The sequence below is a fragment of the Hemitrygon akajei genome, chromosome 22 (assembly GCF_048418815.1).
Source record: "Hemitrygon akajei chromosome 22, sHemAka1.3, whole genome shotgun sequence".
Taxonomy (NCBI): Eukaryota; Metazoa; Chordata; class Chondrichthyes; order Myliobatiformes; family Dasyatidae; genus Hemitrygon; species Hemitrygon akajei.
In genome coordinates, this window is record NC_133145.1 from 9413438 (window position 1) to 9440409 (window position 26972).

General features: G+C 41.9%; 1 protein-coding gene across 1 annotated transcript in view; it reads right to left on the reverse strand.

The window, feature by feature from the left end:
- srp68 (signal recognition particle 68) overlaps positions 1–26972 on the reverse strand; it is a 68093-nt gene that overhangs the window by 35375 nt on the left and 5746 nt on the right. The window contains exons 3-8 of the mRNA XM_073026668.1: positions 26755–26868; positions 25475–25670; positions 25087–25169; positions 15923–16032; positions 14164–14234; positions 13733–13873 (exon numbers count right to left, since the gene is read on the reverse strand). Of these exons, the coding sequence (XP_072882769.1) occupies positions 13733–13873; positions 14164–14234; positions 15923–16032; positions 25087–25169; positions 25475–25670; positions 26755–26868 (715 nt within the window). The remainder of the gene's footprint in view (positions 1–13732; positions 13874–14163; positions 14235–15922; positions 16033–25086; positions 25170–25474; positions 25671–26754; positions 26869–26972) is intronic.

The window sequence follows — 26972 nt, forward strand, 5'->3', positions numbered from 1 at the left end:
AGCATCTGGACAATAAAGACACCTTTGTCAGACTACTGTTTATTGAAAACAGTTAGGCTTTCAATATGATTATTCCACGCAAACACCAAATTACAGACCCTGGAGGAAATCAATGCCTTCCTCTGCAACTGAATTCTTGCATTTTTGACTAACAGATCACAATCGGTAAGGGTAGGCAGCGACACCTCCACTAAGACTATTCCAAACACTGGTGCGCCACGATTTTGCATCCTCAGCACACCCGCCACCCCCCCCCCCCCCACACTCCTTGTACTCATGACTGCGTGTCCAGATTCTGCTCTAACTCCACCTTCAAGTTTGCAGGTGACTGCACTGTCATGGGCATATCAAATAATGACAAGTTGGAATACAGAAGGAATAAAGAGAGCTTAGTGACATGGTGTAATGACAGCATTCACTTCATCAATGTCAACAAAACAAAAGAACTAGCAATTAACTTCAGAAAGTGGGGGGCTGGTCCACATGCAGTAATTCTGTATATTCCCATCAACTCAATGCACCATAAAAATGCACCTATATGGATCCATAACAACTTAATATGGCAACTGCTCTGCACATGACTTAAAGAAACTGTAGAGATGTGGATGCAGGTCAGCAAATCATAGTAACCAGCCTCACTTCTATAGAGTCTGTCTACTCTTCTCACTACCTCATTAAAGAAGCCAGCATAATCAAAGACCACATCCATCCCAGACATTCTTCCCTCTCCCCTCTCTCATCTGGCAGAAGATATAAAAACCTTAGGTTTTTGTACCATCAGGCCACTATTATCTGACTTTTAAATGGGCCTTCTGTATAAAATGAAAGAGAAGATTGATAGTTCAGGTTGGCTGCTTGTTTGTAGGGTTGTTCGCTGAGCCTGGAGTTTGGGTCGCAAAGGTTTCATCACCAGTTGAGATGACATCATCAGTGCGCAACTGAGTGTTGTTTCTACAAGTGCTCATGTTTATATAGATCCAGCTCGTTGTTCTGATTGGTTGGCTGGTGCGCTGGCTGCTAGTCTCCACTGCTCGCATCCCTGGTTATTGATTGCTGTGAACATTGGTTTCTCGGATGTTCACAGCTCATCCCTCAGCCCCAATCCCACAAACAATAGGTTAATATATTGTGTCCAGTTCAATGTGCTTGGTAATAAGAGTCTTCCACTAAGAATCATGCTTCTAAGAATTTTCTTGATTTCTTGTTTTGTGCTTCTGGATTCTGTGTCCAATTGTTTTGCTATCAGTGACCCCAACCTACAAACTGGTGATATGTTTATATTAAAACTGGTGATCTGGATACGTTTGAAGCATCTCGTCAATTGATTGTATGATTCAATAAACAGAGAACAGTTTCTACAGAAGCTGCAGAACATCCAGCTGGACAATGATGAAATAATAATCTCATTCAACTTCACTGCACTCTTCACGTCAATTGATCACAACTTAGCAAAAGAAACAATATGTAAACTACTTAAAAACCAAGAACAAATGACCCAGTCGATGAGACCCTAAAATATATGCAAACTACTGAACTCCCTTGCTTAACAACATATTTCATATTTAACAGACAACTCTACAAATAGCTGAAAGGAACAAAAATGGGCTCTCCTATAACTGAGCTCATTGTGGAAGCTATCCTGCAAAAACTGGAGAGAACAGTATTACCACTTATCAGACCAAAACTGTGGATGCACTCTGTTGATGACACTTTTGTCATACTCAAGTGAAACCAGATAAGAGATTCAAACCAAATTAGCAACATAATTGAAACACACTGCAGTAGCACAGATCTCAAGAAGAAAGAAGAAAATAACCTTTTCAAAGTATTCACACACAATGGCCATCCAAAAAAACTTCTTCAGAAGGTGTCTCATCCGGAGAAACAACCTTTTAACTCCTACTGAACAGACAAGAAAGATGCTAACCATACCATATATCAGGAATACTTCCAAAGCAACAGCAAGACTGCTTCAACCAAATAAAATAATGGTAGTACACAAACCCAGCACAACCATTGGAACACCCATCTCGAGAACCAAAGATCCAACAGCCCACATGGAGAAAAAACAATGTACCAAATTCAATATGGAGACTGGCCCGAAAACTATGTAGAACAGACAGGGAGATAACTATCCGCGAGGCAACATGAATATCAGCTAGTCGTAGGTAGAGATGATTCCCTGTCACTCATCTCAGTACATGAAGACCAAGGAGGACACAAGTTCATCTAGGAAACTAGAGAAGTCCTGGCAAAAGCACAAAACAAGAAATCCAGAGAATTCTTAGAAGCTTGGTTCTCAATGAAAGACTCTATTAACAAGCATAATGAACGATGCAATTTACAAACCTGTGCGCCTGGGGGAAATCGGGGCTGAGGAGGGAGCTGCGGACACGAGAGGAACCAACGTTCGTAACGACCGATAACCAGGGAGAGGGACCAGTGAGACTAGTGACTAGCGTGACAGCCAACCAATCAGAACAATGAGTTAGACCAATATAAACATGAGCACTGGACAGAAACAACACTCAATTGTGCACTGATGATGTCACCTCGACTGGAAATGAAATATTTGCGACCTAATTTCCAGGGTCAGCAAACAACCCTACAAACAAGGACATCTTGTATGATAAGATGGACTCTTGTCCACAAACTACCTCGTTATGATCTTGCACTTTTAATGTTTGCCTGCACTTCACTTTTTTTGTAGCTTTTGCTCCTTATTCTATATTGTTCTTGTGTTATCTTACTCTAGCTCAATGCACTGTGTAATGATTTCATCTGTATAAACAATATGCAAGACAAGCTTTTCATTATATCTTATTACACATGACAATAATACACCAATACTGTTGTACCTACAGGGTTATGTGGGCATAACAATTAAAAATGCCATCACCTGTCCAACTAAAATTCTCACAGGTGCAACCTTACAGAACATAAAATGTTTACTGAGCATCTTGCATTAGCAAATTGATAGATAAAAAATGTGATATCTTGTATTACATTAATAAAGTTTCCTCTTTTTCCCATCTTCACGCCCCCCCCCCCCCCACCCTTTCAGGCCACTAGCGAGGACAAGATGCATAATACACTTCAACCATCTATTTAATAATCTGTTTAACAGCAGCCAAAGACTACATTTTTCATATACTTATAATTATGCAATACTCTAAAATTGTTCACTATATGATTCCTTCAAACTTATGAGTGCCCAACCTAAAGAAGACATGCTGGGTTTGCAAATGAATGTTGTAAAGCCTGTTATACTAGCTAAGAACTTGCCAGAAGGGTGTTAGCTTTTCCAGCTCATCTTAGACTCACTCAGTAGGGTGTTTACCCCACCACTCCTATCTGTACCACATTCCACCCCCTTCATCCACACCCCTATTGATTAACAAAACACAATAATGCAAATTATTTTATTATTTTACATATGCATTTGAAAAGGAAAGCTACCTGTACACAAAACTGTACAGTGTAGGAAACAGCCAAACAGAACAATCATTCTTCATGTTTTCTCAAAAACAATTGCCTAGGCCATTGGATAAGGATAAATTTGTTTTAAGTATTTTACAACACTACAAAAGCTAAAGAAAGTAGGAGTTGGGAGATGTATGATTTACAACAGCCTATCATTCAACAAAGTCAAATTATTTAATAAACAGAACCTGGAACTGAAACTACAGCAAACTTCTTCCAATAAAAGTAGTGATTTCTCCAGAAATAGTGAGTAAACCATACTTCCATATAAGACTGATGCATAAAATCAATTTCAATCTTATACTGTACAGGTATGGTTTTGAGGCTTGGACTTTCAATGTCCACTCTGGTTGACTACTGCTCTGCAATAATAATGTGAAAATATATGCAAGTGAGTTTACTTTTATAAGTTAAAGAAATTAGAAAACACTGAAGCAAATGGACAAAAGAATCAATGTGGCTTAAAAGAGAAACAGAACTGCTTCAATTTAACAACTTAAATGGACAAATCGAATCCGGAATCTAATTTTGTTCAATTTTACTTAATTCTAAAGCACAAAGCCATTTAACTGGTGAAGGGAACAGAGACTGAGAACCCCCAAATAGGCTTTAATTGAAACAAAGATGCCTGGACAGTATACAGAGGTCAGGCATGAGAGAAGGCAGCATTCTGAAACAATCTTTTAAAAATATATATCTTGTCTATGTGATCTTGCTATTCACATACTTGTTCCCATCTCGTCCATAAATCAAATAGTTAACCTTAAAATCAGCTCTAAAATCACTCTGGCTATCTGAAGGATACATACCTCAGCTATGAATATATTCAAATGACTGCAATTTCACAGCCGTAAATACCAGACATTTACAATCCTATACAGTGTAAACAAATTCTCAACTTCACCCAAAATATCTGATCTTGCTTTATGTCTTTAATTCTGGTTTCTCTGGGCACATTGTTAAAAAGTTGTTTTAAATATCTATGAACAATTTACATGGTTATCCATCATTTGATCCAAAAGCCTTTCACAGTAAATGGGACTTGAAAAATCTACTAAACTATAAATCCTAGTATTATGTCAGGCAAGATTACCCCATTTCTTAAACTTTTTTGACAGTAGCTTTATACCTACTAACTCTCAGAATCTGGGTAGTTTTGGAAATGTCACTTACACATGCACCTTCTCTGCAATCACCTCCTTTGGAGCACTGGGTTGAAAATTAATTCCATTAAAATGGATGAAACAGGAAAATCAGTCTAAATCTAGCACAAAAGTCACAAAGCAACTTCTCAGTACAGCTGGATGAAAACATTTCATTCATTTCCCCATGTCCTGCCTCATTACTCACTTTTGAGTATTAGTAAATAGACCACTTTATCATATACCACTTTAATGTTAAGGATTGCTTGGTAAAAGTCATTTAAAAACACTCCCAAGATCCACCAGACTATTACCAAATAAGACCGGTGAGCCACACGGGGTAAGGAGTACTACAATAAATCTAATTTATCTATATTCCTTACATTTAATGAAGTCAAGTTGTTTACCTTGTCTATAAATTAGTGAGAGTCTACAAAGTTTACTTTCAGCTGGAAATAATTCAAAACACTAGCTTTACTGCAGAAAACAAACAATACTGCAGCACAAGGAGGAACTCCTGACAAGCAATACCCTAGCAATTTAACAAAGGCAAATAAGAAAAAAATCCCATGCAACTTGGATGTGTGTAGGCTGGGGTCAGGACTAAAAATTAAAAAGTCTTGCATCATCAACCACGGAAGCATTCTTCGAATACAAGATATGTCATAGTACTGACTGAAAAACAGTGAAGTTCACCATTTTATTACCTATCACTGTCAGGTGATCAGATTTCTAAAACATTAACATCAGCCATGACAGATTATCCAGGCTCTGATCCATTCATAGGCTTTGAACTATGTAACTGAAATGAGGCTTGCTTACAGCCACTGCAACACGACTGTTTAAAGACAGTGGCATGAACTATTCAATTCATAATAAATATTCAGATTGCAGTTTTCAAACTGTTGCTACAATTGCCACTTGGAGGTATGCAAACACTCCACGCCTTTGACTGTAATGAGTCACTGGAACCCTCCCAAGAAAGGATTGGTCCTAGATACTTAAATATAAGAATAATCATTTCAAAATGAGGTATGTTGCTACCTATTGTAATAATTATTGATGTTGATGTCATAATGTTTGATTGTTGTGATTTTCTTGGCTATTTAAGATTAAGTCAGAGAGTAAATAACAACCTGGAAACAGGCCCTTCATCCCAACGGGTCCATGCCAACCACAGCACCCTCACTGTTTGTTCCAGTTGCCTATATTTGGCTGTAACCATAGAACACTACAGCACAGTACAGGCTCTACAGTCCTCCATGTTGTGCCGACCATATAATCCTTTAAAAAAAGTACTAAACCCACACTACCCCATAACCTTTCATTTTTCTTTCATCCATGTGCCTGTCCAAGAGACTCTTAAATACCCCTCATGTTTTAGCCTCCACCACCACCCCTGGCAAGTCATTCCAGGCATTTACAACCCTCTGTGTAAAAAACTTACCCCTGATGTCTCTCCTAAACTTCCCTCCCTTAATTTTGTACATATGCCCTCTGGTGTTTGCTATTGGTGCCCTGAGAAACAGGTACTGACTATCCACCCTATCTATGCCTCTCACAATCTTCAAGACCTCTATCAAGTCCCCTCTCATTCTTCTACGTTCCAAATAGAAAAGTTCCAGCTCTGCTAACCTTGCTTCATATGCCTTGTTCTCCATTCCAGGCAACATCCTGGTAAATCTCCTCTGCACCCTCTCCATAGCTTCCACATCCTTCCTATAATGAGGTGACCAGAATTGCGGGCTCACCAGAGATTTGTAACCTTCCAAGCCTCTCCCTCCATGTACCCTCGCAAATGCCTCTTAAACGTGAAATTGTCCCCAACTTGCACATTTCTTCTGGAATCTGATTCCAGGTACTCACTACCACCTGTGTAAAGAAGTTACTTTTGAATGTCTCAGCTCTTGTCTTGTATCTGTGCCCTCTGGTTCTGAACTCATCAACCCTGGGAAAAAGGGTATGATGTGCACCTTATCCATACCCCTCATGATTTTATAAACTTCTCTTAGATCTCCCCACATTCTCTTATGCTCCGTGGAATAGATCCAGCATGGCCAACTTCTCCCAATAACCTGGGCATTCTACACCAACAAGTATCCTCGTAAAGCTCTTCCGCACACTCTCCAGCTTTTCAATAACTTTCCATTAATAAGGTGACCAAAACTGTAACAATACCCCCAAGTGCAGCCTCACCAACAGCTTACATAATGGCAGAATAATGTCCCTATACCTAAACTCAGTGCCCAGACTGATGAAAGCCAATATGCTAAATGCTTTCTTCACCACCAATTTCAGCGGACTGTGCACTTGTCTCCTGGGTTCCTCTATTTCCCAATAGTCGCCAGTGCCCTACCATTCAATGTACATGTCCATTACTGTCCAACTATTTAAGTTGAAATCCATATTCCTTTACAAATATTGCTACAGAAATCCGTGTTGAGAATCATCTGGCTTCAATTGTTAAGTGTCTTGTACAATCTCTACTGGTCTTTAGTACTTCACAGCTGATGTAGGTTAAGAACTGGAAAATGGAAATTTTTTTTGATCTCTTCCATCGAGTGTTTATTTTAGTAGGGGTAGGACAGTTAATGACTCAATGGCCTGTACCCATGACTCCAAACATCACAAAGTACATTTAGAACCTTAACCTGTCCTAACTCCCAGTGCATGTCTTGGGATCATGCTTTAAATCTGTGCCATCAGCATTATAAACTGGTGTAGCAAAAGGATGGATCAACAAATATGTTGCTGCTTTCATTATAGAACCAGCAACAGTTTGGAAAGCTTTTGAACGATGAGTGTTGTTTAGATAACACATTTCACATCCCTAAGACACAGGTTCACATTCAGTTATACTTGAAGTGTGGTCATTGATAGAATGTACATTATTTGGCTTATGGGGTGAGGTAATGCTTTTTAACTATGCACCACCTAGGTAAAGTCAATAAACCATTCAACCAAACTACAGCTCCAAAAAATTAAAACTAGTAACTGGGAATGAATTGAATTTAAGATGGTAGTCACTAGAAGACACAAATAAACCAAGTTTGTGTCTTCCATCCTCACGAGGCAGGCACAGCGTGGATTCAGCAAAGGCAGGTCCTACTTGACAAACTTACTGGAGTTCTTTGAGGATATAACAGTGGATAGAGGGGAACAGATGAACATTATTTACTTGGATTTCCACAAGGCATTCCATAAGGTGCTGCATAAAAGACATGCAAAAGGAAGCATAGAGTTGGGGTGATGTATTAGCATGGATAGAGGATTGGTTAACTAATAGAAAGCAGAGAGTTGGAATACATGAATGTTACTCAGGTTGGCAATCAGTGGTGAAGAGTGCTACAGGGGTCAGTGCTGGGCCTGCAACTGTTCATGATATACATTAACAATCTGGAAGAGAGGCCTGAATGTAGTGTATCTGAGAGTTTACTGATGATGCTAAATTAAGTAGAAAAGCAAATTGTACAGAAGATACGGAGTGACTGCAGACAGATATAAATAGGTTAAGTGAGTGGGTAAGGGTCTGGCAGATGGAGTACAATGTTGGTAAATGCAAGGTCATTTACTTTGGAAGGAAAAATGAAAGAAGATTATTATTTAAATGGTAAAAAAAATTGCAGATTGCTGCTGTGCAGAGAGACTTCGGTGTGCTTGTGCATGAATCACTAAAGGTTGGTTTGCAGGCAATCAAGAAGGCAAATGTTGGCCATCATTGCCAGAGGGATTGAATTTTAGAGCAAGGAGGTTATGCTACAACTGTACAGGGTACTGGTGAGGCCACACCTGGAGAACTGTGCTCAGTTCTGGTCTCCTTACTTGGGGAAGGATATACTGGCTTTGGAGGCAGTGCAGAGGAGGTTCCCCTCCCCCACCCCTTGATCTTTCCTCTGATTAGTTTTTCACCTGGCACTTTCCACCCTCCCCCCACTTTCTTTATAGGGCTCCTGCCCCCTCCTTCTTCAGTCCTGACGAAGGGTCTCGGCCCGAAACTTTGACTGCTCATTTCAACGGATGCTGCCCGACCTGAGGACTATGAGGAGAGATTGAGTCACCTGTGACTGTACTCGCTGGAATTCAGAAGAATGAGAGATCTTATGAAATAAATGAAATTATGAAAGGGATAGATAAGAGGCAAGAAAGTTGTTTCCACTGGTAGCTGAGACTAGAACTAGGGGACATAGCCGCAAGATTCGGTAGAGTAGATTTAGGATAGAGATGCGGAAGAACCGCTTTTCCTAGAGTGGTGAATCTGTGGCATTCTTGGCCTAATGAAGCAGTGGAGGCTACCCCAGTAAATATACTGTCCATTGATTTCGGTGTTGACTGTGCTGAGAGTTTAGTCTCTGCAGTACTGCAACATGTCTTGCACAGTAATAAGACAGACAGTGTCGTGCCCCCAGCATATAGTCTCTCTGGGTTTCCAAATCTGATGCTAAGTGGTACACAGGAGTGTGACAGACTTAGTGGATAAGGAAGCTGCCCCGCAGTGACAACTAACTAGTCTAGTGATGCCATCCGTTGACCAGCACTCTGGTTCCTCCGCATGCCACCAAGGTGGCTGTACCATTGACCCTTTTGGATTCATCTGCCACAGACACCATCAGATAGCCTGTTGCCGGCATCCTCGTTGGGTGCAGCCTTTGCACTTAGCTAGCCACGATCCTACTACTAGATCTAGTCTAGTACTATACCGATGGAACATCACCTTCACAGCTAGGTTATACCTGCCAGAGAATGAATGTTCGGCCAGTGTCACTCCTATGCCATGGTGAGGTGTCAAGGTAGGAAACTCTAAAACTTTCCTATCTATGTACCTTGTTAAATGCCTTTTAAACATTGTAATTACACCAGCCTCATCCTCTTCTTCTGGTAGCTCATTCCATATATCCACCAACTTGTGTGGGAAAAACTTGACCTCTTCTTCAATCTTTCCCACATTGTTTCAGGAGCTACATTTCAGACATGACAGTAAATGTGATATATTTACTCTCTAAATGCTCCTCATTGCATCTTTCTCCTCTTTAATAAGATGGACTCTTGATTTTATAATCTACCTCGTTATGATCTTACACCTGCATTACACTTTCTCTGTAGCTGTTACACATTATTTTGCATTCTGATACTGCTTTACCTTTTTCTACCTCAATGCACTATGTAATGATTTGATCTGTATGAACAGTATACAAGACAAGCATGTAACTGGGTACATGTGACAATCATTAATTAACTCCAATTTCAATTCCAAGTGGAGTTACGATGGCACTCAGCAGTGATGTTATCAAGCCCATCTGCAGAAACAGCTAATTTCTACCTTTAATGTCTCCTTTTCCTTTTCAAGGTGGATGAGGTTCTGTCAAAGACCCTGACCTAGAGCTACGCTCAAACTTCAGTTCTGTACAGCGATGGGACCCGCTCCTGGGGCTCACTGACCGGCCGTTTTTCAACATCCCAAGGATGTGGCCTAGAAGACAAGTGTGCCTTCAGGGTTCCAAGGCTTTGCTTCCCTGGGGACAAGCCAATTCAAAGCTGGTGCCACTGAGTGAAGTGTTGCAGGAGAAAATGGAATATCATGAACTACTAGAATGTTACCTGGGTTTCAGCATCTAAGTTACAGAGAAAGGTTGAACAAGTTAGGTCTTTATTCTTTGGAGCATAGAAGGTTGAGGGGGGACTTGATAGATGTATTTAAAATTATGAGGGGGATAGATAGAGTTGACATGAGAGTAGGGGAGATTCAAACAAGAGGACATTTGCTGTCTCTTTGATCAGACATTAAAATATTATGTCTATGCTCTGAGTAGATGTTCGGGATCTGATGGCCTATTCCTAATCAAATGGACAAAATCTCTTGCCCATTATCACTCTTTATCCAACATCACTCGAACAGTTTATCTTGTTATATGGGAATATAGAGGCATAGAGTTATACAGTATGAAATAGGCCCTTTAGGCTAACTCATTCCATGTTGAGCAAGGTATCTTGCTGAGTTAGTCTTATTTGTCTATATTTGGCCCATATCACTCTTCTTCGGCTGTCCATTGATTTCGGTGTTGACTGTGCTGAGAGTTTAGTCTCTGCAGTACTGCAACATGTCTTGCACAGTAATAAGACAGACGGTGTCGTGCCCCCAGCATATAGTCTCTCTGGGTTTCCAAATCTGATGCTAAGTGGTACACAGGAGTGTACAGACTTAGTGGATAAGGAAGCTGCCCCGCAGTGACAACTAACTAGTCTAGTGATGCCATCCGTTGACCAGCACTCTGGTTCCTCCGCATACCACCAAGGTGGCTGTACCATTGACCCTTTTGGATTCATCTGCCACAGACACCATCAGACAACCTGTTGCCATCATCCTCGTTGGATGCAGCCTTTGCCTGAAGAGGCATAACCTTGTTTACCTCCTTGACTTAGTAGCCACGATCCTACTACTAGATCTAGTCTAGTAGTATACCGATGGATGGAACATCACCTTCACAGGTAGGTTAGACCTGACAGAGAACGAATTTCCGCCGTACTTCGCTGATGTTCGGCCAGTGTCACTCCTATGCCACGGTGAGGCGCCAAGGTAGGATTTTGTAAATATATTTAAGACAAAGTTGGATAGATTTTTGCATAGTAGGGGAATTCAGGTTTACAGAGAAAAGGCAGGTGGGTGGAGATGAGTCCATGGCCAGATCAGCCATGATCTCATTGAATGGTGGAGCAGGCTTTCCGGGCCAGATGGCCGACTCCTGCTCCTATGTCTTATGTCGTGAGATCATTCAAAGCCAAGGTGTTAGTGCTCACCTGGCTTTCTTTTATTCCATATGGTTTATGGCTATCAATCTTAGTCATTTAGGATTTGTGAGCACAAATATTCCTTTAAATATTCATTTATGCACCAACAGAGCATAAATGATCCAACAGAACAAAAGCCAAGATTCACCACCTGGAGGAGCTAGTGCGACCACACAGAATAACAAAAAAAAAACATTTTCCTTTTAATTTTGAAACCAACATTCCTCTGTCCTTTTCAACTCCTACAGCATTGTGAAGTAGACAGACACCATAGTCAAGCAACATTCACACATCAATCCCTTCCAGGCTAGAGGGCATTTTTTTACTATTTTGGGACAATTCCAAAACTAGTATAATGTTGGAATTGGTATTAGCAACAGGGCTCAACCCACATATTGGCAAACAATTAAATAAGAGCACACTGACACCTATTGGTGGCAAAGAGCCCAGTAACATATCTGGACAACAAAAGAGCAGTACAGGATGAGTACCCTTTATCTGAAAATCTAAAATCCAAAAACCTCCTCAATCTTTTTCAGCACTGACATCACATCACAAAGGGAAAATTCCACAAGGCGCTGGGAAGGTTTTCAGGCGATACACACTCTCTGAACACAAGACAGTTTTGAGAAGTGATCTTGCATATGTAATGAACAGAAGTTAATGAAAAGTAGGAAAACACTGCATAAAGAACAAAGAAAACAAGGAATAATACAGCACAGTACAGGTCATTCGGCCCACAATGTTGTGCCGACCCTTAAACCCTGCCTCCCACATAACCCTCCACCTTAAATTCCTCCATATATCTGTCTAGTAGTTCCCAACTCCTACCAGCCTAGCCATTCACCTTAACAGGAACATGAAGACTTTAAGTTCTCACCATCTCACCTTTAAAAGCATCCCACTTGCCAGTGGTCTCTGCCTGTAAATAATTCACTCCAATCAAACTTTGCAAGCTCCTGTCTCAAACAAGAGAAAACCTGCAGATGCTGGAAATCAGAGTAAAATAGAAAAAATGCTGGAGGAACTCCGCAGACCAGGCAGTATCCTGGCCTACTGAATTCCTACAGCTCCTGTCTCGTATTGTCAAAATTTATCAATTTAAAATATGAAAACTTGAACACGTGGACTATTTCATCACTGATGCTCCCCCAGTCTCCTGTCCCACCCTATACCAAAAGAAGGGAGAAGGCAAACCTTAATTTCATACAGCCTGCTATATGCACAAAGAAACTTTCCTGAACACATTTAAATTCCACTCTATATAAGCCTTTGATAGCATGACAGTCCTGGACAATATTAGGAAAGTTAAAATCCCCAATGATAAGAACCCTATTATTCTTATAACTCTCCACAATCCCCCTGCATATTTGTTTTTCAAATTCCTGCTAATCACTTGGGGATCCCAACAATGTGATTATTCACTTCTTATTTCTCAGCCCCACTCATAAAGACTCACTGGATAATCCTTTAATTTCATATCTGACTACTGCTGTGACACTGCCCTTTAATCAAAATCAACTCCTTCTTTTTCCTTCACCCGTCCTGCCAAATGTACCTGTATCCCGAAATATTTAGCTGATAGTCCTGTTCCTCCCTTAGACACATGTCTGTGATGACTATAATGTCCCAAAGCCAAGTCTTACCTGTCAGACTTCTTACAGTGAAATAAATAATTTTAGATCCAGTTTGCCAAAATGTCTCAGATCTCTCTTGCCCATCTTGTGGGAACGTCAAAAGCCTTATTGAAGTCCATATAAACCACATCTACAGTTCTGCCATTATCAATTCTCTTAATCATTCTTCAAAAAAAAAACTCAAGAGCTGAGACACAAATCCTTGCTGACTTCTCCCAATCAGTCCCTGCCTTTCCAAGTGAATGCAAATCATGTGTGTCAGAATCAACAACTTCCCCACCATTAATGTAAGGTTCACCAGTCTGTAGTTTCCAGGCTTATCCTTAACTCACTTCTTGAACAAGGAGACATTAAGTTTTCTACAGCTTTCTTCTGAAAACCCAGGGTACAATGTCAAATACTGGAGGGCATTGCTACAAAGAGAAAGTTTAATAGAGAGTATGGGGAAAGATATTTATTAAAGAATCAATGCCTGGAATGCACTGCTGGGGTAGCAGTGGAAGCAAATATGATAATTGTACTAAAGAGGCTTTTAGATAGACATGAATATGCAGGGAATGGAGGGATATGGATCATGTACACGCAGACGGGATTATTGTAATTTGGCATCATGCTTGACACAGATGCCATGAACTAAAGGCTCTCTTCCTATGCTGTACTGTTTTATGTTCTGTTGAAAAGCCATACCTGTGCGATTGCAGCTTCATTATCTGTTAGCCCAAGGAGAAAGATGCGCACTTTATCGATTTTCACGGGGATGACCCGCCCTCTCCATTCCACTTCGCTCATAGTGGCAGCATGCTTCGCTCTGGTCTGTGTTAGCAAAGTCTTTGGAAGTTGCAAAAGTCAGAGTTAACTTCCAGTTCAGTCAAACTGAAGTATCTTTATTGTACCAATACATCTTAATATATTTTTACTTGGGTTAGAAGTTTGTAGCAAACAATAAATCATTCCAGATCAACATCGAACAAAATACAAATTTAATATAAAATAATGAACACATCAAAAAACGTATTAGAAAGCACATAACCAATCAATCTAGAGAGCTGGAGTTCGACATCCAATTAAATCTGATGCAGTTACTCAATTGCAAAGCAAATTGAAGTGCAATTACTTACATCTAACAGCCCTCCACTCTCCCCTGATTTCATTCGCATTTGGATCAACTCCTTTATTGCTGTCTGGTCACCTGACAACAAACAGAAGAGAATGTTTAATAGGGTTTCAATAATACAGACTTTACAAGGACAATAAATTAAACTCTTGCAACTAAATACTTCTAAACAAGCATCTCGACTGTTCTATATAGATACCAATTTGAGTACAGCAAATAGCTCAAAGAGTATGGAGGCACTTATCAATGCAATCCCAGACTTCAAGCAGCATCATCCATGTATTGTTAGTTTCAAGGAGCATTAACAATAGGGTTGAGCCCTATAGTCTTCTCCACCATACAATAAAATTATGGCTGATCTGACGGCTCAGGTTCATTTCCCTATCCAATCCCTACACTTACCTCAATGAAACATCTCAAATGCACCCACCAAACTAATTTTGCAGATTTGATTTATCAATCCCAAACAATTGATTGCCCTCCCCAACATTACTGTGACCTTTGCTTGAGTCACATCTAATTTTCTCATTTATTATCTGTCAAACACAAAATAGTAAAATTGCAAGACTAGTTATGTATTCACCTCAACAGATAGCAATGATTCATGCACACACGTGCACTTTCAATATCCGATTCATGTTTGACGAGAGCTCATCTTTACAATGTCATTACCACAGATCATCTATCCTTCAGGAATGTACTGACTCTTTTTTGGTGTGTTACCAAATATTCTTAAATTTCTATGATAATGAACATCAGTTGGCAGTGACAACTTTGAAGATCCTCTAAGATGGCATCGATGACCAAAGATAATATTGCAGACAGCTTACAAGCCTGCTGGATGCTCTTCTTCATCTGAACTGCAATCAATTTCAGCCTGTGATTTCCCTTTACACAACGTATTTTTGAGCCGATAAACTATCTGGCGTTTCTGAGGTCTCCGGGGGATCCAGCGTGAATGAGATTCTGCATCAATTCCTGATGACGGCACATGAGCCCGTAGCTCTCTCCGTTGCTCCATTCCTTTTGAAATGTCAAGCAAGAGAGAAGAAACCGAGTGGATGCTCAGACTGTGTTTCATCGGCCTCTCTCGTTGCTACTGGCAGGTGGAAGGTACAGGATTTTTGGGTACCACGCCACCAGGCGCGGAAGCAGATGTTGACTGCAACCATCAAACTTTTGGAAGGGCTTACCTCAGAGCTGGGTGCACTCCATAATTGTGGACTCACTTCAGGCACTCTGCAGTTCACATTCTGTGTGCTTTTGGTCAACTTCTTTAAACTGTCTGTGCAGTTTGGGGCTTTTCAGCACTGAGATTGACTCTGCACCTATGGCCTGTGACCATCGGCACAGTGTTGAGGATTCACTTTTGGGAACACTGCAGTTAATGTTATTCGTTTACTTTTTAAATTGTTTGCATGATTTGGTCTTTTTTTTTAAACACATTGGGTTTTTGATGGTTTTATTGTGTGGGGTTTTTCTTAGCACAGGTTCTGGTCTTTGTTTAGTGGCTGCCTGCAAGAAAGCGAATCTTAATGTTGTATACTGTATACATACTTTGATAACAAATGCACCTTGAACTTTCCACTTAGACAAGGTAAAAGAGATCTGTAGATCCACTGATATACATCTAAGCACTAGTGCCAATCATTGCCAGCGTTTCCTCTTCAAAATCATTTAAAGATTTTCAGGAACGTGTATCTGGCTGAACACCTGGAATGCTGCTGGCTTTGAAAGACATTTGAAAGCACATATGATCTTACCTATATTATAATCACAGTAACGGATATTGGGTGAAATCTCCTCCACCCGTTGACGGTATAGCACTGCCTGCTCATCTGTGAATGCACTAGCTAGCTTCTCATAGATTGTCCTGTTGAAATGAAATGAAAATTAGTATCCAAATCTACTCACTTATAGGCACATTCCAACAACCAGAAATACAGATAAACTTACAAGTGTTTAAGCTTGTCCCTTGTAAATGGCAGCTGAGGAAATACAGATAGTGCATATGGCTAGAACAAGAACTTGGACTTGTACAACAATTTTAATGCATTGGAACACGGCACACAAACAAACATCAACTAGATTAACATTGGCACAGGTGCACAAATACATGATTGCAAAGAAACAATTACCGTAGATTCCGGACTACAGAGCGCACCTGATTAAAAGCCGCTGGCTCTAATTTTAGAAATAAAATCAATTTTTTAATTGTAAAGGCCGCACCGGATTTTAGGCCGCACCGGATTTTCGGCCGCAGGTGTCCCACGTTGTAATATGAGATATTTACACAGAAAGATATTACACGTGAGGATTTTTTAACTTTTAATTAAATCCATATGGTAACAAAAACAAATACATATTGCAAATGCTTTTTTTCGAACCGTGCCCGTAACGCGGCTACTTTTAAATATACGTTGCGTATACTTCTTTACTGAACAACATTCCAATATCTCCTAACGACTGGTAAAAAATATATATACTGCAGCCTACCAGGAAAAGTTATTGATCGCCTTTAACTTAAAAGCAGCGTTCGCTCAGATCCAAAGCCGCTCGCGTAATGCGCTCCCCCCTCCTTTCCGTTTATCGCAAACTGGCATTTTTCCCACAAGACACCGCGAAACCGGGTGTGACGTCATAGCATCCCGTGATGTAGTACAGAAAACAAATATAGTTAAAACTCTTCTAACTTTAACTAGAAAATGAATTACTAAGCGAAAATATTATAAACTAAATAACTGCCATAAGGCAGCACAATGCTTCGAGTGTTTTCCATGTTGGTGAGGGTGAGTACAAATGACTGATTTACAATAATTTAATTGTGAAAGTGCGCTTGATTTATCGTACAATTTCATTGGACCTCTGTGAACTACTCATCAATTTTATTGGTCTACTGTTATGAGGCAAAATGTTTACGAGGCGGCATGAAAAAAATCATGTATTAGCCGCTCCGGATTAAAGGCCGCAAAGTTCAAAGCTGTTCAAAATGTGGGAAAAAAGTAGCGGCTTAAAATCCGGAATCTACGGTACAACTTTAGGATAATCCAAGCCCATGCTTTAAAGTAAATGTCAGGGTTGGTTGTTACAGGGCTCAAAGAGAAATTGAGAGGCAGACAGATCTATGAAGGGAATTCCAGAGCTCAGGCACATCAAATAGCTACATGAAGAAGGTGGAGACCCCATACACCAACAGGAAATAACTTTGGGACAATATATTCATATGCACTGAGGCACTGATTACTCTTCTTCCCCCAATGTAGTTCATGAGCATTTGACATCATGCACATACCTAGCAGAAACCCAAGGATTTAAGCACAATTCCCAAACTCCCTCATACTCTGGACTGCAGCAAGATAGGAAATCAGAAAAGGGCTTGACAAAGAAAGAAGAAACTAGCAGGGCTTTAACCCTTTGAGCATGTTCAATTTTTCAATCTAATACTGAAATTCAAGAAAGTAAATTTCTTGAATGCCTCTGAGATGGCTTTTTAGAACAGTTTGTCATTGAGCCTACAAGGGAATTAACTATGCTGGATTGGGTGTTATGTAATGAACGGGAAGCAATTAGGGAGCTTAAGGTAAAGGAACCCTTAGGAGACAGCAATCACAGTATGATTGAGAACTTGAAATTAGATGGGGAGAAAGTAAAGTCTGACACAGCAGCATTTCAATGGAGTAAAGGAAATTACAGTTGTATGAGAGAGAAGTTGGCCAAAGTAAATTGGAAGGAGACGTTGGCAGGGATGACAACTGAGCAGCAATGGCTCAGTTTCTGGAAAAAGTGAGGAAAGTGCAGGATAGATTGCAGTTCTGGTCACCTCACTACAGGAAGGATGTGGATACCACGGAGAGAATGCAGAGGAGATTTACAAAGATGTTGCTTTGATTGGAGGGTGTACCTTATGAGAATAGATTGAGTGCACTTCTTGGTGTCTTTTCTTCTTGGTTTGACGGAGGATGAGATGTGACCTGATAGAGGTGTACAAGATGATGAGGGGCATTGATCATGTAGATAGCCAGAGGCTTTTTCCCAGGACTGAAATGGCTAACACGAGGAGCATAGTTTTAAGGGGCTTGGAAATAAGTACCAAGGGGATGTCAGGGTTAAGTTTTTCACACAGAGAGTGGTGAGTGCATGGAATGCACTGCCGGTGGTGGAAGTGGATACAATAGGGTATTTTAAGAGCCTGTTAGATAGGTACATGGAGTTTAGAAAAATAGAGGGCAATGCGCTAGGGAAATTCTAGGCAGTTTCTAGAGTAGGTTACATGATCGGCATAACATTGTAGGCCGAAAGGCCTGTAATGTGCTGTAAATTTCTACATTCTATTTATTCCAAAAACAAAGAAATACTCAAATGGCAAAATAGTACAACGGTGACTGACAAGGTAAGTCAAAGTTAATGTAAAAGCAAAAGATAAGCAAAAATTAGCGGGAAGAATTTAGAAGCTTGTAAAAACCCATAGAAAGCAACTAAAATAATCATTAGAAGGGAAAAGATGAAATATGAAAGTGAGCTAGCAAACAATATCAAAATGGATAGAAAAGGTTTTTCAAATATGTAAGAAATAAAAGAGAAATGACTGTGGATATAGGACCGCTACAAAATGAAGCTGAAGAAATAACAGGGACAAGGAGATGGCCGATGAATTAAATGAGCATTTTGGATTAGTTTTCACTGTGGAAGACACTAGCAGTGTACCAGATGTTGAAGGGTGTGAGGGAAGAGAAGTGGGTGCAGTTACCATTATAAGGGAGCAGCAGCTCAAAAAGCTGAAAGACCTAAAAGTGCATAAATCACCTGGACCAGATGAACTGCACTCTAGGGTTCTAAAAAAGGTAGCAGTAAAGATTGTGGAGACACTATTAATGATCTTTTAAGAATCATTACTGGTTCCAGAGGACTGAAAAATTGCAAATGTCATTCCACTCTTTCAGAAACGAAATTATAGACCAGTTATCCTGACTTCAGTGGCTGGGAAAATGTTGGATTCAATTATTAAAGATGAGGTTATGGAGTACTTGGTGACACAGAACAAGATAGGACAAAGTCAGCATGGTTTCCTTGAGTGAAAATCTTGCCTGATGAACCTGTTAGAATTCTCTGAGATTACAAGTAGGATAGATAAAGGGGATGCAGTGGATGTTGTATATTTGGATTTTCAGAAGGCCTATGACAAGGTAGCCACACGAGGCTGTTTAACAAGTTAACATAGAACATAAGAAATTTACAACACATTACAGGCCGTTTGGGCCACAATGTTCTGCTAACCACAACCTAGTCGAGAGACTGCATAGAAAGTCCCTAACATGCAGCCCTCTATTTTTCTAAGCTCCATGTACCTAAGAGGCTCTTAAAAGACCCTACTGTATCCACTTCCACTGCTGCTGCCAGCAGTGCATTCCATGCACCCACCACTCTCTATGTGAAAAACTTACCCCTGGCATCCCCTCGGTAACCATTTCAAGCACCTTAAAACTATGCCCCTTCGCTTTAGCCTTTTCAGCCCTGGGAAAAAAGCCTCTGGCTATCCACACAATCAATGCCCCTCATCATCTTATACACCTCTATCAGGTCACTTCCCATCCTCTGTCACTCCAAGGAGAAAAGGCCAAGTACACTCAACCTATTCTTATAAAGTACGCCCTCCAATTCAGGCAACATCATTGTAGATAGATAGATAGATAGATACTTTATTCATCCCCATGGGGAAATTCAACTTTTTTTCCAATGTTCCATACACTTGTTGTAGCAAAACTAATTACATACAATACTTAACTCGGTAAAAAAATATGATATGCATCTAAATCACCATCTCAAAAAGCATTAATAATAGCTTTTAAAAAGTTCTTAAGTCCTGGCGGTAGAATTGTAAAGCCTAATGGCATTGGGGAGTATTGACCTCTTCATCCTGTCTGAGGAGCATTGCATCGATAGTAACCTGTCACTGAAACTGCTTCTCTGTCTCTGGATGGTGCTATGTAGAGGATGTTCAGAGTTATCCATAATTGACCGTAGCCTACTCAGCGCCCTTCGCTCAGCTACCGATGTTAAACTCTCCAGTACTTTGCCCACGACAGAGCCCGCCTTCCTTACCAGCTTATTAAGACGTGAGGCGTCCCTCTTCTTAATGCTTCCTCCCCAACACGCCACCACAAAGAAGAGGGCGCTCTCCACAACTGACCTATAGAACATCTTCAGCAACTCACTACAGACATTGAATGACGCCAACCTTCTTAGGAAGTACATTCGACTCTGTGCCTTCCTGCACAAGGCATCTGTGTTGGCAGTCCAGTCAAGCTTCTCGTCTAACTGTACTCCCAGATACTTGTAGGTCTTAACCTGCTCCACACATTCTCCATTAATGATCACTGGCTCCATATGAGGCCTAGATCTCCTAAAGTCCACTACCATCTCCTTGGTCTTGGTGATATTGAGACGCAGGTAGTTTGAGTTCCACCATATCACAAAGTCCTGTATCAGTTTCCTATACTCCTCTGCACTCTCTCTATGGTATCCACATCCTTCCTGTCATGAGGTGACCAGAACTGAACACAGTGCTCCAAGTGGGGTCTGATCAAGTCTTATATAGCTGTAACATTATCTCATGGCTCTTGAACTCAATACCATGGTTGATGAATGCCAACACACCATACACCTTCTTAACAACACTGTCAACCTGCACAGCAACTTTGAGTGTCCTATTGTCATGGACCCTAAGATCTCTCAGATCCTCCACACTGCCATAAGCCTTGCCATATATATTATATTCTGACTTCAAATTGGACCTACTGTGGCGACCCACTTTCTGCGCAGGCGAACTGGCTCACAAATAGCCCGCACGCAGGCAGAGACTTTGGTAATGCACCTCTGACGTCATTTCCAGAGAGGGCGGGAACTAGGGATTAAAAGCCAGCGCCGCGAAGTTTGAATAAACTAGTCTGCGTGTCGTTTCTAGCTCTGTACGTAGTACATCGCTACATTGGTGACCCTGATGATCCAAATGGGATTTGGACCAAAGATGACTGACTCTTCATCTGTTCACGCAGCTTCGCTAAAACTGCCAACTTTCTGGACGCTGCAACCACGCGTGTGGTTTAGCCAAGCAGAAGCCCAGTTCCAGATTCGGTAGATATCTTCTGATTCCACGCGTTACTATTACGCGGTGAGCTCCCTTGACCAGGAGACAGCCGCCCAGGTTGCAGATTTAATAGTCGCCCCTAGAAGAAGGCAAATATGAAGCGTTCAAAGCGCTGCTCATTGAGACCTTTGGCCTCTCACAGCGTGAGCGGGGTGCCCGCCTGCTGCACCTGGATGGTTTGGGAGACAGGCCGCCGTCAGCATTAATGAACGAGATGCTGGCCCTGGCTGACAGACACAAGCCCTGCCTCATGTTTGAGCAAGCGTTCCTGGAGCAACTGCCCGAGGACATACATCTGCTGCTGGCCAACGCAGATTTCAGTGACCCCCAGAAGGTGGCGGCCCGGGCAGACCTGCTGTGGAAAGCCAAGAGGGAGAGCGTGGCGTCCGTCGATCAGATTACCAAGCCACGCACCCAATAGCAGACCAGACCAGGCCCGGCAGGGGGGCGCACACAACACAGAGGCAGGAGTGAGGAGGCCAGTGAGCAGTGGTGTTTCTACCACCAGCGGTGGGGCACAGAAGCCCGCCGTTGTAGGGTCGCCCGCCCTGCCAGCGCCAGGGCCAGCTGCTGCTAATGGCTATGGCGGCTGGCCACCAGGACAGCCTCTTGTACGTCTGGGACAAACAGTCCGGACGCCGCTTCTTGGTCGACACCGGAGCGGAAATCAGCGTCTTGCCCCCGACGGGGTACGACACCCGCAACAGGAAGCCAGGACCCACCCTGAGGGCCGCAAATGGCAGCACAATACGGACCTACGGCACCCGCACAGTGCAGCTGCAGTTTGGCGCCAGCCGGTTCACGTGGGACTTCACACTGGCCACGGTGGCCCAACCACTCCTGGGGGCGGACTTCTTGCGAGCTCATATCCTGGCGGACTTTCCATCTATTCTGGCACCACAGTTCATGGCAGCCATGCCCAGACATTGAGTACAGCACCACATTCCGACCCAAAGACCACCCCTCCACACCCGCACTCACCCACACCCCGGAAAAGCTCCGCCTGGCTAAGGAGGAGTTCAAGAGGATGGAGGTATTGGGGATTGTACGGAGGTCCGACACCCCATGGGCCTCCCCACTGCACATGGTGCCCAAAGCAGCTGGGGGCTGGAGACCATGCGGCGACTACCACAGACTGAACAAGGCTACAACTCCAGACCGCTACCCTGTGCCGCACATACAGGACTTTGCAGCAAACCTGCATGGGGCAAGAATCTTTTCTAAAGTAGACCTCGTCCGGGGATACCATCCTGAATTCAGGGGATACACCCTGAAGACATCCCCAAAACAGCACTCATCACCCAGTTCAGCCTGTTCGAGTTCCTCCGAATGCCGTTCGGCCTGAAGAATGCCGCACAGACATTCCAGCGGCTAATGGATGTGGTGGGCCGCGACCTGGACTTTGCGTTCATCTACTTGGACGACATCCTCATGGTCAGCAGTAGTCGTCAGGAGCATCTGTCCCACCTCCGCCAGCTCTACTCCCACCTGAGTGATTTCGGCCTCACGATCAACCCGGCCAAATGCCAGTTCGGTCTCAACACCATCGACTTCCTGGGCCACAGGATTACCAAAGATGGGGCAACACCTCTGCCCGCCAAGGTAGACGCAATCTGCCACTTTGCCCGGCCCAACACAGTCAAAGGCCTGTAGGAGTTCGTTGGTATGGTGAACTTCTACCATCGTTTCCTACCCTCAGCAGCCCGCATCATGCGCCCTTTGTACACCCTGATGTCAGGTAAAGGCAAGGACATTACTTGAGACGATGAGGCCGCGACCGCTTTCGTTGAAGCCAAGGAAGCCTTGGCAGATGCCGCAATGCTGGTACACCCCAGAACGGACGTTCTGACCGCCCTCACAGTGGACGCATCCGATACAACAGTCGGTGGGGTGTTGGAGCAACTCATCAAGGGACGCTGGCAACCCCTGGCGTTCTTCAGCAAGCACCTATGACCACCCGAACTCAAGTACAGTGCCTTCCACCTGGAGCTGTTGGCATGTGTCTGGCAATCCGGCATTTCAGGTACTTCTTAGATGGGCCAAAAACCTAATTCTCTTCCTATACCTCATGGTCTAAATGTGACTTCACTCAAGTACCTCATCTTTAACCGTCTCCTTTAATAAATCTTACCTAACAGAAATGTATTGATCACAATTTGAAATCAACAATTGATCAGTTGCTGTTTTTGCATGAATTTCAAGTTCCCAGTTGACAAAAAAAACTTTCAAGTACATTGGCCAAGACTGCATCAATTAAATCAATTCCACCCACTTTTATAGGTTAAGCAGAAAGATAAACAATAGACAATAGGTGCAGAAGTAGACCATTTGGCCCTTCGAGCCTGCACCGCCATTTTGACATCATGGCTGATCAATTACTATCAATACCCAGTTCCTGCCTTGTCCCCATATCCCTTGATTCCCCTATCCATAAGATACCTATCTAGCTCCTTCTTGAAAGCATCCAGAGAATTGGCCTCCACTACCTTCCGAGGCAGTGCATTCCAGACCCTCACAACTCTCTGGGAGAAGAAGTTTTTCCTTAACTCTGTCCTAAATGACCTACCCCTTATTCTCAAACCATGCCCTCTGGTACTGGACTCTCCCAGCATCTGGAACATATTTCCTGCCTCTATCTTGTCCAATCCCTTAATAATCTTAAATGTTTCAATCAGATCCCCTCTCAATCTCCTTAATTCCAGCATGTACAAGCCCAGTCTCTCTAACCTCTCTGCGTAAGACAGTCCAGACATCCCAGGAATTAACCTCGTGAATCTACGCTGCACTGTCAATCATCCCCATTCTTTGTAAAATATGTTTTTCATTCATGGCTATTTTTGTTGTGTGCGTGTGTGTATGTGTGCACCCTCCAGCTTAAGACTGCACAACCAGCCATAACTGTGTATGAAGAAAAATTAATTCACCCAAAATATCTTGAAACGATCAATCAAAATCACCACTTAATTTTGAAATTCCAGGAATTCTGTAACCATGGTTTCTGTAATCTCTCCAGGAATTTAACTTGAGTTCTGGTAAATTCAGTTATATGTCTTTAAGATGCAGATCGGGATCTACAGGTCAGGTTACAGTTGGAGCAGAACTCCCAGGCACTACTGTATTTCATTTGTCTTTTCAATAACTTTCTGCATCTGTCCACAAGTTATGATGATCTCCTTCTAATAATCACTGCTTCAAGCTTTGCACCATTTAGAAACTAGTCTGTCATATCCTTTCTATATAAATATCCAAAATGAGGAGCGTCAACTCACATCAACGTGTGCTACATGTTTTGTACCAGTTGGATTAGATTAATATCAATTAATCAATTGTGTGTTGCTCAATATAATGCTTAGACTTTTATTGTAAGCCTGAGAATGGATCTCTATCAACTCTGAGAATGTGCTTCTACAGTATGACTGGGGACAGATTGCAAAAGCTCACCAAATTTTTTAAGGCAGTGTGTCCTTACTTTGCAAATTGTACGGCAGAGGACACAAAGCAGTGGGAAACCAGATCTCCCAAATTATTGACTTGGAAATTGATGCTCATAACTCCATAGGTGCTGGGACATATTATGTAAATCTCTGCCTAACCACTTATGGGAGCTCCACCACCATCAGTTATTACTGATCACCTCATATTTATGGACAATAGGGAGCTTTTATAAAGAACTGCTGCATGGATGTGGGCAGAAGTGATGGAGAACAAAACACATAGTACACTAGATAGGTACTGGCAGAGCGAATACAAAGACACACACAAGTAAGGACGCACATCACTCACTTGCATTTGTGCAAAGCCTCCATAGCACCTTTCCATTCTTGCAGCTCGAAATTAAGCATTCCCTTAAGATAAGCAGTATATGCCTGTAAAAATTGTAAAACAATCATCATGGAAAGCACATTAGGAATTTTTTGACTATCAGAATGAATAATAAAGCATAAGTAATACATTTAATCAACTGGCTCTTTAGAGTACGAGCCAACAGTAGTGAAAACACTACTGCAGATTCAAAAATGTGTTAGATTAATTTAGTTTCAAGCAAATATTGGTAAAGTCACTAAAAACTAATAAAAGAATTAGTTACATAAAATAGAGTTCAAAAGTCAGATGTAAGGGCATGTGGACTCCACACAACTTCCACCTTTCCCACAACATGTCAGCTACTTACCTGAGCTTCCAGTTTGGTTTTTGCATCAACGCAATTGCTTTCACACAAATGTTCCAGCTCTTCTGCATGCTTGACAGCTTTCCTGAGCCGAGAGAACAAGTGGAACCGTTTGCGAGGTTCAGTATTTGCTTCTTGTTTCAGCTGCATGGCATAGCTCCAAGCTCGCTCTGCATCCATCAGAACCAGCAGCAAATACCTGCGAACAGACAACAGCATTAGAAAAGCTCTGTCTAGCTAAACAGTGAGAATGCTGGGCCTAAAAATCACCAGCGTTAATAATAATTCATCATTACTCAAAGTGCATCCCAAAATTCAGGTTGGTGAAGAGTTTAAAGTAGGCATTCTCAAACCATCTTGTACTTCCTTGTACTTCACCACTGGAAATTAACTTAGCAATTTATGACTAGTCCATCAATTCTTTCTCTAAACATTACTAACAAATACTATTTAAGCTAGTGCTATCTACATTTTTCTGTGGATACATTCTTTGCTTTGAAGAACTGGATTAGATTGGAGTTTTCATGACCTCAAGGCATCTTAACACAGTTAACATCCAAGAAAGAAATCCAGAAGCGTAATCTGTTGTAATACAGGAAATACAGGCGAGGTTGTAACTACAATGCCCCAATGACCAGACTAAATTTTAACTGTAATGTTCATTAAATATCAACTAGACCTCCAAGAGATCTTCCTTTCCTTCCTTCAGAACAATCATGAACAGACAATTCCACCAAAATGGAGATAACTTGCACCCATTCCAGTTTTGTGGGTTCTGAGAGGTCTGATGGGTAGGTGGGTAGTTGCAAGGATGTACATAGCTTCTGTTATCATGATAGGCTTCTGTGTGCTCAGAAGACACAGGGGACTCTCAAATGGGATTATTTAAACCCCAAAAGAATACATGAGTTTTCAAATTTATGCTTCATACAGAGATGGGTGGCAGTGGTGTAGCTAATTGAGCTGTAGCCTCTAAGTCCCAATCAATCAGGTTCCACCTTGATCTCAGGACTTGCTTGAGAAGTTCGTATGTTCTTTGACTGTGCAAGTTTCTCCTGGGTACACTAGTTTCTTCTGCCATTCTAAAAGTGTGGATTAGTGCATATTAAATTAGCCCAGAGTAAATTAGGCTCAGTGTGCAGATGAGTAGAAGAACCTAGGAGTAGTCAATGGGAATGAGAGGAGATTGAGAGTAGTACTAACAGCTAGCATCAAAGGGCCTGCTTCCTTAGTGTACAAGGCTGCATAATGAAAATTAAATCTTTCTCCAGCCTCCTTCTTACCTGCTATCTGACAGAATATCAACTGTGATCTTCTTGCCCGTGAACTTGTGACGGTTTCCCATTTTAAAGCCAAGTGCCTTCCTGAGACGGCGTAGTCTGCGTGAACAGTAACCTCTGATAACAAGCAAAGAAAATATTAGTGATTCTGCAGTCCATTCTAGTTTACTGCAAAATACAATTAACAGAAGCACAGAGGTACAATCAAACAGAATTAGAGG